Raw genomic sequence first — 12,263 nt, forward strand, 5'->3', positions numbered from 1 at the left:
CTGTCTTTTCCTACATTTTTGATATCCCTTCCTGGAGTTTCCATTGTTTGTATATCACTAGATTTTTCGTCAATTGACCATGCATAGGACATGATGAGGCGGGAAATTACTGATTCTCCAGAGTCTGCAAGAACCATTATCTAACGGCAACAAAAAACGCAAGATTCATGGCACGGTCTATCGCGGGATGAGACCTTAAAGATCGCTTGTATGCGGAAAGACTCGCCTACATTGAAAAAAAATTGTTTAAATAGCTCTGAGTACTATGCGACTTAACATCTGAGGTCATTAGTCCCCTAGAACTTAGAACTACTTAAACCTAACTAACCTAAGGACATCACACACATCCATGCCCGAGGCAGGATTCGAACCTGCGTCCGTAGCGGTCGCGCGGTTCCAGACTGAATAGCCTAGAACCGCTCGACCACACCGGCCGGCCCTACATTGCACCAGAGGGGAATTCGCTGTGTACTGATGTAGCTGTTTGGGCACTCTTTAAGATGCCATGTGTGTTCTGAATTTGTTGTCATTACGATGATGACCTACTTGTCAACCTTACGTTCGATCAGAGCCATGCATTTTTTCTAGCAGTTTATCTATTGAGAGCCCAATGTAAGAACTCCACGAGTCTTCACTAGGGGTCGACACGAGATGCGCCAATCTACGCCACGTATTATCCTACCTACATAGTAAAGATCTGCAAGCGTACCCTTGACCCAGTTGGGGAAACCCTGTGCATCAGTAACGCCGGAAGCATCCCGGACGAGGTGTGGGATGCCACCTTGCAGATGAGCTCACGGGCGACACCCCACCGGTTCCCACGGCGACAGCTCGCGGGACAAGGCTGCGTTACGTCACGTCAGCGCCGCCCCAACCGCGCCGCTATAAGAGCGGCCCCATCCGGCGGCACCGTAGACTCGCCAGCCCGCCACAGCGCCATGAGGACCTTCGCAGCCGCTACTGGAGCCGCACTGCTCATACTCGCCACCGTCGTGAGTACCTTGCTGCCTGCAAATTATGTCTACTCCCTTAGCTAATGTAGACACTCAAAATTTTGAGCACATCGCACATCGCTACTAATCCAGTAAAATAATTAACGTGTTGTCCGCACATTATGAGACGTTTTATTTAATGCACTACTGGCCATTAAAATTGCTACACCAAGAAGAAATGCAGATGATAAATGGGTATTCATTGTACAAATATATTATACTATAACTTACAAGTGATAACATTTTCACACATTTTTGGTGCATAGATCCTGAGAAATCAGTACCTAGAACAACCACTTCTGGCCGTAATAACGGCCTTGATACGCCTGGGCGTTGAGTCAAACAGAGCTTGGATGGCGTGTACGGCTACAGCTGCCCATGCAGCTTCAACACGATACCACAGTTCATCAAGAGTAGTGACTAGCCTATTGTGACGAGCCAGTTTCTCTGCCACCATTGACCAGACATTTTGAATTGGTGAGAGCTCTGGAGAATGTGCTGGGTAGAGCAGCAGTCGAACATTTTCTGTATCCAGAAAGGCCCGTACAGGACCTGCAACATTCGGTCGTGCGTTATCCTGCTGAAATGTAGGATATAGCAGGGATCGAATGAAGGGTAGAGCCACGGGTCGTAACACATCTGAAATGTGACGTCCACTGTTCAAAGTGCCGTCAATGGGAACAAAAGGTGACCGAGACGTGTAACCAATGGCACCCCATACCATCACGCCGGGTGATATCTCACTATGGCGATGACGAATACACGCTTCCAATGTGCATTCACCGCGATGTCGCCAAACTCGGATGCCACCATCATGATGCTGTAAACAGAACCTGGATTCATCCGAAAAAATGACACCTTGGATTCGTGCACCCAGTTTTTTCGTTGAGTACACCATCGCAGGCGCTCCTGTCTGTGATGCAGCGTAACCGTAACCATGGTCTCCGAGCTGATAGTCCATGCTGTTGCAAACGTCGTCGAAAGGTTCGTGCAGATGGTTGTTGTCTTGCAAACGTCCCCATATGTTGACTCAGAGATCGAGACGTGGCTGCACCATCCGTTACAGCCATGCGGATAAGATGCCTCTCATCTCGACTGTTAGTGATACGAGGCCGTTGGGATCCATCACGGCGTTCCGCATTACCCTTCTGAACCCACCGATTCCATATTCTGCTGACAGTCATTGGATCTCGACCAACGCGAGCAGCAATGTCGCGATACGATAAACCACAATCGCGATAGGCTGCAATCTGACCTTTATCAAAGTCGGAAACATGATGGTACGCATTTCTCCTCCTTACACGAAGCATCACAACAACGTTTCACCAGGCAACGCCGGTCAACTGCTGTTTGTGTATCAGAAATCGGTTGGAGACTTTCCTCATGCCAGCACGTTGTAGGTGTCGCCAGCGGTGCCAACCTTGTGTGAATGCTCTGAGAAGCCAATCATTTGCCTATCACAGCGTATTCTTTCTGTCGGTTAAATTTCGCGTCTGTAGCACGTCATCTTCGTGGTGTAGCAATTTTATTTGTCAGTAGTGTAGTCTTAGTTTTTTATTTTTGGTTAGGATCTGAAACGAAATGAAGGATCCTTTTTTATTTTTAGCCGCTTTCCCGTTTTATCGCTGTTAAAAATATTGCTCTTGAGGTAAGGCGATACTGAACTTACGAATGTACTGCAAAAGTAATTTAAGTGGTCCATGCTCATAGGCTAAAATCGACACATTCGTCTCTCAACCACTATGAACGTTCGAATACCAGCACAACTCCTTAGTTGTCCATAGAGCATTGTCACCCAAAGGAAACATTTCGGCCATAGGGAAAGGAAGATAAATTATAGGTTAATGTCCCGTCGACATTTTGGTTGTTGTTAAAGTTGGAACCCGAGCTCGGATTGCAAAGGGCAGGAAAGGAATTCGGCAGTGCCCTTTTCAAAGGAATAATCCCAGCAATTTACGGTAGAGAATTACGATAATCAGAAATAACCAAAGTCTGGATGACAGGATGGGGTTTCTTCTCGAATGCGAGACCAGCACAAATTGCTCAGTTGATGACAAAGAAACAAATATCTTGCCAGTAGCCATAGTCAGTACATTATCGTGAAGATGATTTTTTTTTTCTTTTTGTTTCCTCGGGGACTCTAATATCCGTTTTAAAAGAAACATAAGGATTTACCAGATACAAGGTGCAAACGATAACTGACTAAAACGTATTACAGTAGTGTACAGTTAATCTAGTCGAACAATTTGATAGTGGACACTTTTAGCCTATCAAGTCGGCAAACTACCTCAAACTGGCCCAGAAGACGTACCTAAGTAACAGCGAATGCCCGTCGCGAGAGATTTTCATTATTCTCTCGCTCCCTTCACGCAAACTGTTAGTGATAGTTAAAAAGTTAAACAAACTTCTTTGTAGTAGAGTTGATGTAGTTTAATTTTGTACTGGGATACACTTTCGTCAGAGACCGCAGTTTTCAAAATATCCAAGACAAACTTTAAAAAGTCGTTTTCAAATGCACCCCGACCTACGCACTCTTTCCGCTCCTCCCCTTCCGGCCAGGATTAGTATTTTCTTCATGGCCCATCCTCTTATCACTGTAGAAAGAAGTGCGACTACACGAATTATTTTCTTTATTTCCTACTGTCGTCCTTCTCGGGTCTTCATTGACTGGTCTATTGCCGGCCGCTGTGGTCGAGCGGTTTTAGGCGCTTCAGTCCGGAACCGCGCTGCTGCTATGGTCGCAAGTTCGAATCCTGCTTCGGCCACGGATGTGTGTGATTTTCTTAGGTTAGTTAGGTTTAAGTAGTTCTAAGTTCTAGGGGACTATAGACCACAGATGTTAAGTCCCATAGTGCTTAGAGCCATTTGAACCATTTTTTGACTGGTCTGTGAACTTTCAGATTGTAGAATTGACATTTGTACAAATTTTCCCTCAAATTTTGTGTATTTTAGTAGCATAAAATTGACTGTCAAATCTTCTTTTGTCTGGTCTTCTTACTATGAAACTGCTATATTTGTAATGGTTAAACGTAAATAGGTTTTGCATAATGTTTACAATACTATTTTTTCTTTTACTATCCTTACCGGAAGGATTTCATTAATAATGTTAAGAAAATAGTCGTCTAATCTGTAGCGCAGTATCCCACTCAGTGAAGACAAATACGAGTCGAATATACGAAATAAATCGCGTAGTAGCATATTTTACAGTGCCATGAGCACATTCTAGAGAAACCTGTGACCGGCGCGAAGGGGGGGGGGGGGGGGGGGGAGTTAAAGCATGAAATGAGTCTGAAGGACACTTTTTTCAGTTTATCTTGAATAAATCGAAATAGTGGCCTCTAGCGAAAACGTATCCCAGTACAAAATTAATCTACATTAAATTTATTACAAAAAACTATTAATAGTCATCTAGGACCATCAGTTTGCGGCAGATCTCTCTCGACGCGCATGCACTTTAACTTAGTCAGGCTTTTAGCACAATGTGAGATAGTTTCCCGCTTGATACAGCACAAGATAGTTAGCGTCCTATATCACATTGTTCGCCTTGACTTCCTCTACATTAGTACGATATGTCGTGAACAGTTATCGCTTACACCTTGTTTACTTTGATAATAGCAAAAAGCTACTGACCTAAAATAAAAACTTTCTTTATTTCTAAGTATCCAATGCCATCCTCATTACAAGTGTGTGTGACAATTATTTCTTCTTCGGAAGCCTGGATGTCAGAACTTTGAAAGTCCTTTACAAAATAGGAGATATACTGGTTGGAATCTGTTGTCAACAAACAATCGTCAATTTATCATCTTGTGGCACTGTTGCGGATTAATTAATTATATATTTGGCCTATTCGGAGAGTGAGGACCGATCGGGCGCGAAATGAAAACCACAATGAACATCTGATGAAGATTTGCACATTTGTGTTAGCAGTGTCTCTAGTATCCTCCCCCATTTCAAAACAGCCTTATAAATCCCTCAGATAAGCTGTAAAGTTATATTGCTAAGTATTGGTCATGTTTTGACAGAAAACTGCTGTAGGCTCATCACAAATCATTGGCTACTAGCACGCAGAACTGTGTGCTCGATTTTACGTTGCAACTCGGTGTTATACTGTGCAACTGATAGAGGTAAAAAGATAGATTAGTTGTCTCCAGATTTTCTGAGACCCTTAGGTTCAACGCCACACAAATACCTACTACATAAAATACTTTCAAATACTAAAGTCTGCGAATGAATTCAAATATTGTTGACATGCAGCACACATCACATTATTGTCGACAGAAAAAAATAAATAATGCTAAAGCCAGTGCGGCTCGCGAAGTACGATGTTAACTTAGCGGATATTACTGGTTGCAGTCTCAGACATGTAGCACTGCTGACTATGAGGATGTGTGATGCGAGAAAAAACTAGGAATATCGGCTCATATTTTTACAATATACGAGTCTCTTTTAAAAATTGAGTTCTAGATCTGAATAAGATGGAGTGTAAAATACTGAATACACATAAATCAGTAGCTGTTAACTATACGAGTAAAGATTTCTACGACGAGTCATTAATGCACAAGGGATACCGATGTTGGTATGGACCGTGGTATAACCTGGACCGATCCCCTAGTGAACGGTTGACTTCGATTTCTTAGTAAGATATGGGCAAACTCCGTTTCACGTATAAAAGAGATTGGTTACAAAATACTGTTGCAGACTGTAGTGAGATACTGTCCAATTATGTAAGAAATGGTATTTAAATCGACACCCTAGCTGCAAACAGGAGTTAATATACATCATTGGGGACATGTTGAAAATGTATGCCTTGTCCGGGACTCGAGCCCACGATCTCCTGCTTACATGGCAGACGTTCTATCCATCTGAGCCACCGGGGGCACAGAGGATAGTGCACCTGCAGGGACTTATTCCTTGAACGCTCCCCGTAAGGCCCACATTCCCAACATGTCCACACCACTATATTCGTAATATATTCGCACATCACACTCAATACTAGTGGCAGATTAATCTACCAAGTCCCGTACCAGTTGGGGCATACCGTGTGGGTTCGCACAAGAAGGTCAATGGCCGGGTAGCCATATTTTTAACTATATATGACGGTAGTATCTGTTCCCGAAAGAACAGATACCATTGATGACCGTGCAGCTTCTCTAGAACGAAATGATAATTATAATCGTCATCGGGTTCTAGTCCCGGTCCGGGCACACATTTTCAACATGGCCCCAATAATGTTTATCAACGCCTGTTTGCAGCTAGGGTGTCCATTTAATTATCATTTCGTTCTAGAGAAACTGCACGGTTATCAATGGTATCTGTTCTTTCAGGAACAGATACTACCTAACCTCCTCACAAAGACATGTGGTACCAAAAGTACCCCTTTCCGTGCATTTTATAGTGGGACATGAAGGATAGGTCCAGATCTCCTCTACCAGTTCTAACACATGACTGTGGAGCTTAGCCACTGACAAAAAGTAGATGAAAGGCCCTCGGGATATTCAAGTAGAGATATTTCTTTAAGTTTATTTTTAGCAAGGAAGGGCGCGGTTATTGGAGAATTACTAGTTCTAAAAAATCTCTCTCAGGATTATAGCACTGTAGCACAGGGGTGGCCAAGCATTCGGCTCGCGAACCATGTCCTGGCAGAAGTGCCACTGTGCCCGGCCTGGATGTTACATTTCCCTCACCAATGCGCTAAGCTGTCTGACCGCGAGGAGAGACAAGAAGAGGAAATTGCGGACTCGCCGTACTTGAATTGCAGTGCAGTAACACTGCATATGGTTTGCTTTATATATTTGATATTTCTCAACAAAATGGATGAAAAACAAACAGATTTTCAGTATTAATAATTTTGGGCGCGCTGAAAAGATTATACATTTTTTTCTGGTACAAATTATCGGAATACGGACAGATTCAGACAATTTCAGATTTCCGCACTGATGTTGACACGTAACCGTGACTCATTCAATTTCATAATCGAAGAATCGTTTTTCACTCGCGTATGTTGATAGAAATATTATAGCACTTTTGAAACCTCTTTCTAGAGACATGGAAACACTACCTAAGGAAAGCAATGTAGACAGTTTTAACGTTACAGGGGATTACCTTGCAGATCAGACAGCTACATATGCCCACGTACAGGAGCGCTTTCAACTGAAAAGGCATACGGTCCCGAAAACGGCCTGAAAAGAGATGTGAGACTGACAGTGTTCTCAAAACTTCTAGGAAAGTCCGCAATGAATTCTTCAAACATCGTGTTTTCTTTAACACCACTGAGCTTAGATAACTGGATTGTCTTTGTCAGAATGTGTCCCTCCTAAAACCCTTTTTTCTTTTTAATTACCGAGCGAGGTGGCGCAGTGGTTAGCACACTGGACTCGCATTCGGGAGGACGACGGTTCAATCCCGTCTCCGGCCATCCTGATTTAGGTTTTTCGTGATTTCCCTAAATCGCTTCAGGCAAATGCCGGGATGGTTCCTTTGAAAGGGCACGGCCGATTTCCTTCCCCATCCTTCCCTCACCCGAGCTTGCGCTCCGTCTCTAATGACCTCGTTGTCGACGGGACGTTAAACACTAATCTCCTCCTCCTCCTCCTCTTTTCAATTGCTTCCCCATCAAATCAGAAAAATTTACCTCACAATGTCTTACTGTGAGCAATGAGCAATCAAACCCACTTAAAATACGAAGTCTGCAATCCATTCCGGTTGTACTAATTTTCGTTCCTGCACTCTTTTTTCCTTCATAAATTCAACGACAGCTAGTTTAAATCGAAAAACCTTTGCAGGCATATCCCCTGACTTACCTGCCGTGCTTTTCGGTAGTATATGAAGTCTCCGGACTCTTTATTCAGTTACATTGAAAACTGTTGCAGCTGACAATGGAATAATACGTGCTACTTCAGAAATTTTGCTATTCGTACGACAAATTGCTTCTTGATATGCGGAATAATTAACTACCTGCATGATATTATAAAATCGTTTCATAGCAAATATGCAGTATTTACGCGAACTGAGAATTCTCATACCTTTCTTCTGTCATTCCCATTTCAAAGAGACGAGATGATAGATCCCTATACAAGCTCTTTTGGCGCAAACAGCATCTGGACCTGCGACATCCTTAATACCACGAACAAATAGCGAAGAATAAACATCGCTGACAGCACGATTCTGCCGAACTCAAGGGAATTGTTTCATTCAAAAAATGCCGCACCACAATGCTAAATGAAATGTGGCACAGTTCTTTCCGAGAAGGACTGAGCGAAATCCAATGACAGCCTGGGCCTTGGGCGACACGCCCTCCGCGCACCTTTGCACACGTGAAGTTTGGCACGCAGTGGCAGGCCCTGTAAATGGGTTAAGTGGATTTGTCATGTACTGAGATTACAAGAAGACGGATTCATCAGGACTGCATCTCAAAATGGTAGAAGAATCTCCAGAAGGTAGAATCAAATTAGAACCAAATCTGTTCGGCCGAGAATGAAACTTTTAGGAAATATGAAAAAGGAATCAATTTCTGAAAATTTCCAAACATCAAACCATCAGTTTAATAAACCACGTTTTCAAAATACTAACACGAATTGTATACAAAAGAATAGCAAGACTGCGTAACAAGACATCCTCCTTTAGCATTACTTTTCCTCAACAGTAGTTGTCGATACCAGTATTATTTTTCGAATTTTGCGCGGGTCAGTATTATCTCCGTTGCTTTTCTGAAAACTTTCATATAATTTTATATACAGTGTGTTGTATTTCAAGCTAAAATTTATGAAAAGGAATTAATTTATAAAATATTTTAGTTACAATGTTATATCGATAAGTACTAGTTCTTAATGAACAGTTAAAATTATTTTTTTAGAAACATTTGAAATTAAGAATTATTTGCAAACTTAAAATTTATATTATTAATTAAGCAATCCTGTACTGTTTCCTGTGTTTATTTCAGGATTTATTTATAAAATAATAATCGAAATTAATAATGTAACGGGCCGGTGTGGCCGTGCGGTTATAGGCGCTTCAGTACGGAACCGCGCTGCTGCTACGGTCGCAGATTCGAATGTGCCTCGGGCATGGATGTGTGTGATGTCCTTAGGTTAGTTAGGCTTAAGTAGCTATAAGCTGTAGGGGACTGATGACCTCAGATGTTAAGTCCCATAGTGCTCAGAGCCATTTGAACCATTTCAATAATATAACGAAACTAGTTGGAATTCATTTGTTAAGAAAAATTGTAAACCCTTTGGAATACCGTTGTTTCCGCAGACTGTGAGAATCGCAAGCTTGACTCCGATGTGATCGGACGTATTTTTGTATAATAGTTGCGAAATATGTAATTTCGGCTTAGTTAATGTGAAAAATCAAAAAACTATGATATAGTAAAATTTGAGAAAATTTGTGGAAAATATATTTACGTAAAAATTTCTGCAACAACACTCTTCCAGTTTATTTAGGTCAAACCAATGGTGAGAACCTGATGTTAGATTTTCAGCTTCAAGAATGAGACACCTAGACAAGCAGAACTGGAGCCATCTCAGCATGACAAGCTGAGTAAACTTGAAAGTTTATTGTAATCTTCGCTCATCTCAAATCTTTGTAAAATACTATAGTTATTAATTACTTGGACTGGGCATTGTTTAATGTGGACAATAGATGGAAGAAGGAAGGAGGGGGGAGATTACAACTGGTAAAATCCAACATGGGAAAGTATAAGTTCGAATGTCAGAGACATGTACGGAAACGCGAGACTGTACATACCCTTCGACTTATCTTCGGCGATCGATTGGAAAAAGGTCTAAACCTATATTTATAGAATTTGTAGCTTTAGGAAAATATTTTATTTATGTTAATTGGAACACTTTTTCTTAATTTGAAATCATCAAGGGTAAAACGCAGAAAGCGAAAGGTTATCTACCACCTGTAAGTCAGGGTTGTAGCCAATCGCCCATGTCGTCCAATTTCTACAGCGATGATACGGCAAAGGAAACCAAAGAAAAATTTGGAACACTAATTAAAATTCAGACAGATGCAATAAAACCATTGATGTTTGTATTGTTGTATCAGTGTCAGAGTCCAGCAAAGGAATGCATCGATAACTAAGTCGCTGAAAGCATTGCTAGCGAATAATAAGTTCAAGATTCGCGTTCCGGTGCGGCCCACAATTTAAATGTCACAGGAAGATCCGCCTCGGCACCCACATGACTGCAGAATGAAACGATCATTCTGCAGCTTTTCCTATGCTAATTCAGAAACCTATCGTCTCCATTTCATATTTGAGGTTTCGCAATCAGCACAGTAGAATTAATCTGATACTCGTTGTTTTACTACTTACTTCAGTGCCTCAGAAAAATTGTCTGCCATACTCCAATAACGCTTCTTACATCCTTACCTGTAACGTGAATGTTTCTCTTATCTTTGTATAGCACACCACAGAAATATCATGTGTGGCCAATGGCTATTTTATTTTAGTTACGGCTTACTGAAGGCCACCATTAACTCGAGGCTTTTGATGCTCCTCTTTCATAAGATCTGAAACGTTTCTATTTCACATATTCTGACTGAATTCTTCGATCTGTTCCCAGGTATCGGCGTTCGAGATGACACCGGAATTTATGGAGATCATTAACAAATGCAAGACAAAACATGAGGCCACTGAAGGTAAGTCGTATGTAGTAGTGCCTGTCGTTCGCTCCGCACAGAGAAACATTACAGGAGAAGGAATATTAGGGTAATTAAGTGTTTCATTCTAGTCGTTTCGTGCGAGACGTTTCATTATCGAACGACATTTCTGTTTACGTCTTCTCCTATGTGTTGAGTAATGAACCTGGGAAACTACATGCATGCAACATCCTCTTTTCCCCTTCTCTCGACCTCATTATTTCTATTACGAGAAGAAGAAAGACAGAACTGAAGGTCCCGTCGACTCCTAAGTCATCAGTTAGTCAGTATAACTGTTGGCGGAAAATGTCAAGCTAATAACTGGCTGTGCCATATATAAAGAGAGAGAGAGAGAGAGAGAGAGAGAGAGAGAGACAACATGCCAACGCGGACATAAAACTATTATGGAATTTCATGGGAAACCAAATGAGGAAGACTGGTCAGAGATTTGAATTATTGTCCCTTTAGAACACCAGTTTAGTCCTACAGCCATTAACGCTACTACGCTCGCAGTTTCTCGGCAATGTCTTAGACAAACGGCTTCCTCACTGACGTTCTCCTGCCACAAGAGAATGACGTGTCAGATTATATGTAAAGCGTGGATGGTATACAGACCACTTTTACATTGTACGGGGTGATCAAAAAGTCAGTATAAATATTCTATCATTTTATTTTGGACACTGTTGTATGCTAAATGTCTTGTGATTAATCTGTGGCGTGTTCAGTGATCCTTCCGACATTCTGATAAGGCAGTATATCCTCTTTTCGTTATTATGCTTATATTTTGGACTCTAGTATGCCGGGTGATCAAAAAGTCAGTATAAATTTGAATACTTACTAAATCACGGAATAATGTAGATAGATGCAAATTGGTACAGATGCTTGGAACGACATGGTGTTTTATTAGAACCAAAAAAATGCAAAAGCTCAAAAAATGTCCGACAGATGGCGCTTCATCTGATCATAATAGCAATAACTAGCATAACAAAATAATACAAAGCAAAGATGATGTTCTTTACAGGAAATGCTCAATATGTCCACCATCATTCCTCAACAAGAGCTGTAGTCAAGGAATAATGTTATGAACAGCACTGTAAAGCATGTCCGGAGTTACGGTGAGGCATTGGCATAGGATGTTGTCTTTCAGCATCCCTACAGATGTCGGTCGCTCACGATCCACTTGCGACTTCAGGTAGCCCAAAGCCAATAATCGCATGGACTGAGGTCTGGGAACCTGGGAGGCGAAGCATGACGAAAGTGGCGGCTGAACACACGATCATCATCAAACGACGCGCGCAAGAGATCTTTCACACTTCTAGCAATATGGGGTGGAGCGCCATTCTGCATAAACATCATACGTTCCACCAGGTGTTTATCAGCCTGGCTGGGGATGATGCGATTCTGTAACATATCGGCGTACCTCTCACCCATCACAGTAGCAGTTACAAAACCAGAATCACGCATTTCCTCGAAGAAAAAAGGCCCGATAACGGTAGATGTGGTAAATCCAATCCATACCGTGACTTTCTTGTCATTTAATGGAGTTTCCACGACAGTTCTAGGATTTTCGGTAGCCCAAAGTCTGCAGTTGTGGGCATTGACAGACCCTCGGAGCGTAAAATGAGC

At 41.9% G+C, this 12,263-nt stretch overlaps 1 protein-coding gene across 1 annotated transcript in view; it reads left to right on the forward strand.

Moving 5' to 3' along the window:
* The first annotated feature begins 919 nt into the window (after positions 1–919).
* Positions 920–12,263, forward strand: part of LOC126355252 (general odorant-binding protein 19d-like) — a 31,620-nt gene continuing 20,276 nt past the window's right edge. The window contains exons 1-2 of the mRNA XM_050005535.1: positions 920–992; positions 10,562–10,637. Coding sequence (XP_049861492.1) covers positions 939–992; positions 10,562–10,637 — 130 coding nt within the window. The 5' untranslated portion in view covers positions 920–938. The remainder of the gene's footprint in view (positions 993–10,561; positions 10,638–12,263) is intronic.

Source organism: Schistocerca gregaria, chromosome 3 (genome assembly GCF_023897955.1).
Source record: "Schistocerca gregaria isolate iqSchGreg1 chromosome 3, iqSchGreg1.2, whole genome shotgun sequence".
NCBI lineage: Eukaryota > Metazoa > Arthropoda > Insecta > Orthoptera > Acrididae > Schistocerca > Schistocerca gregaria.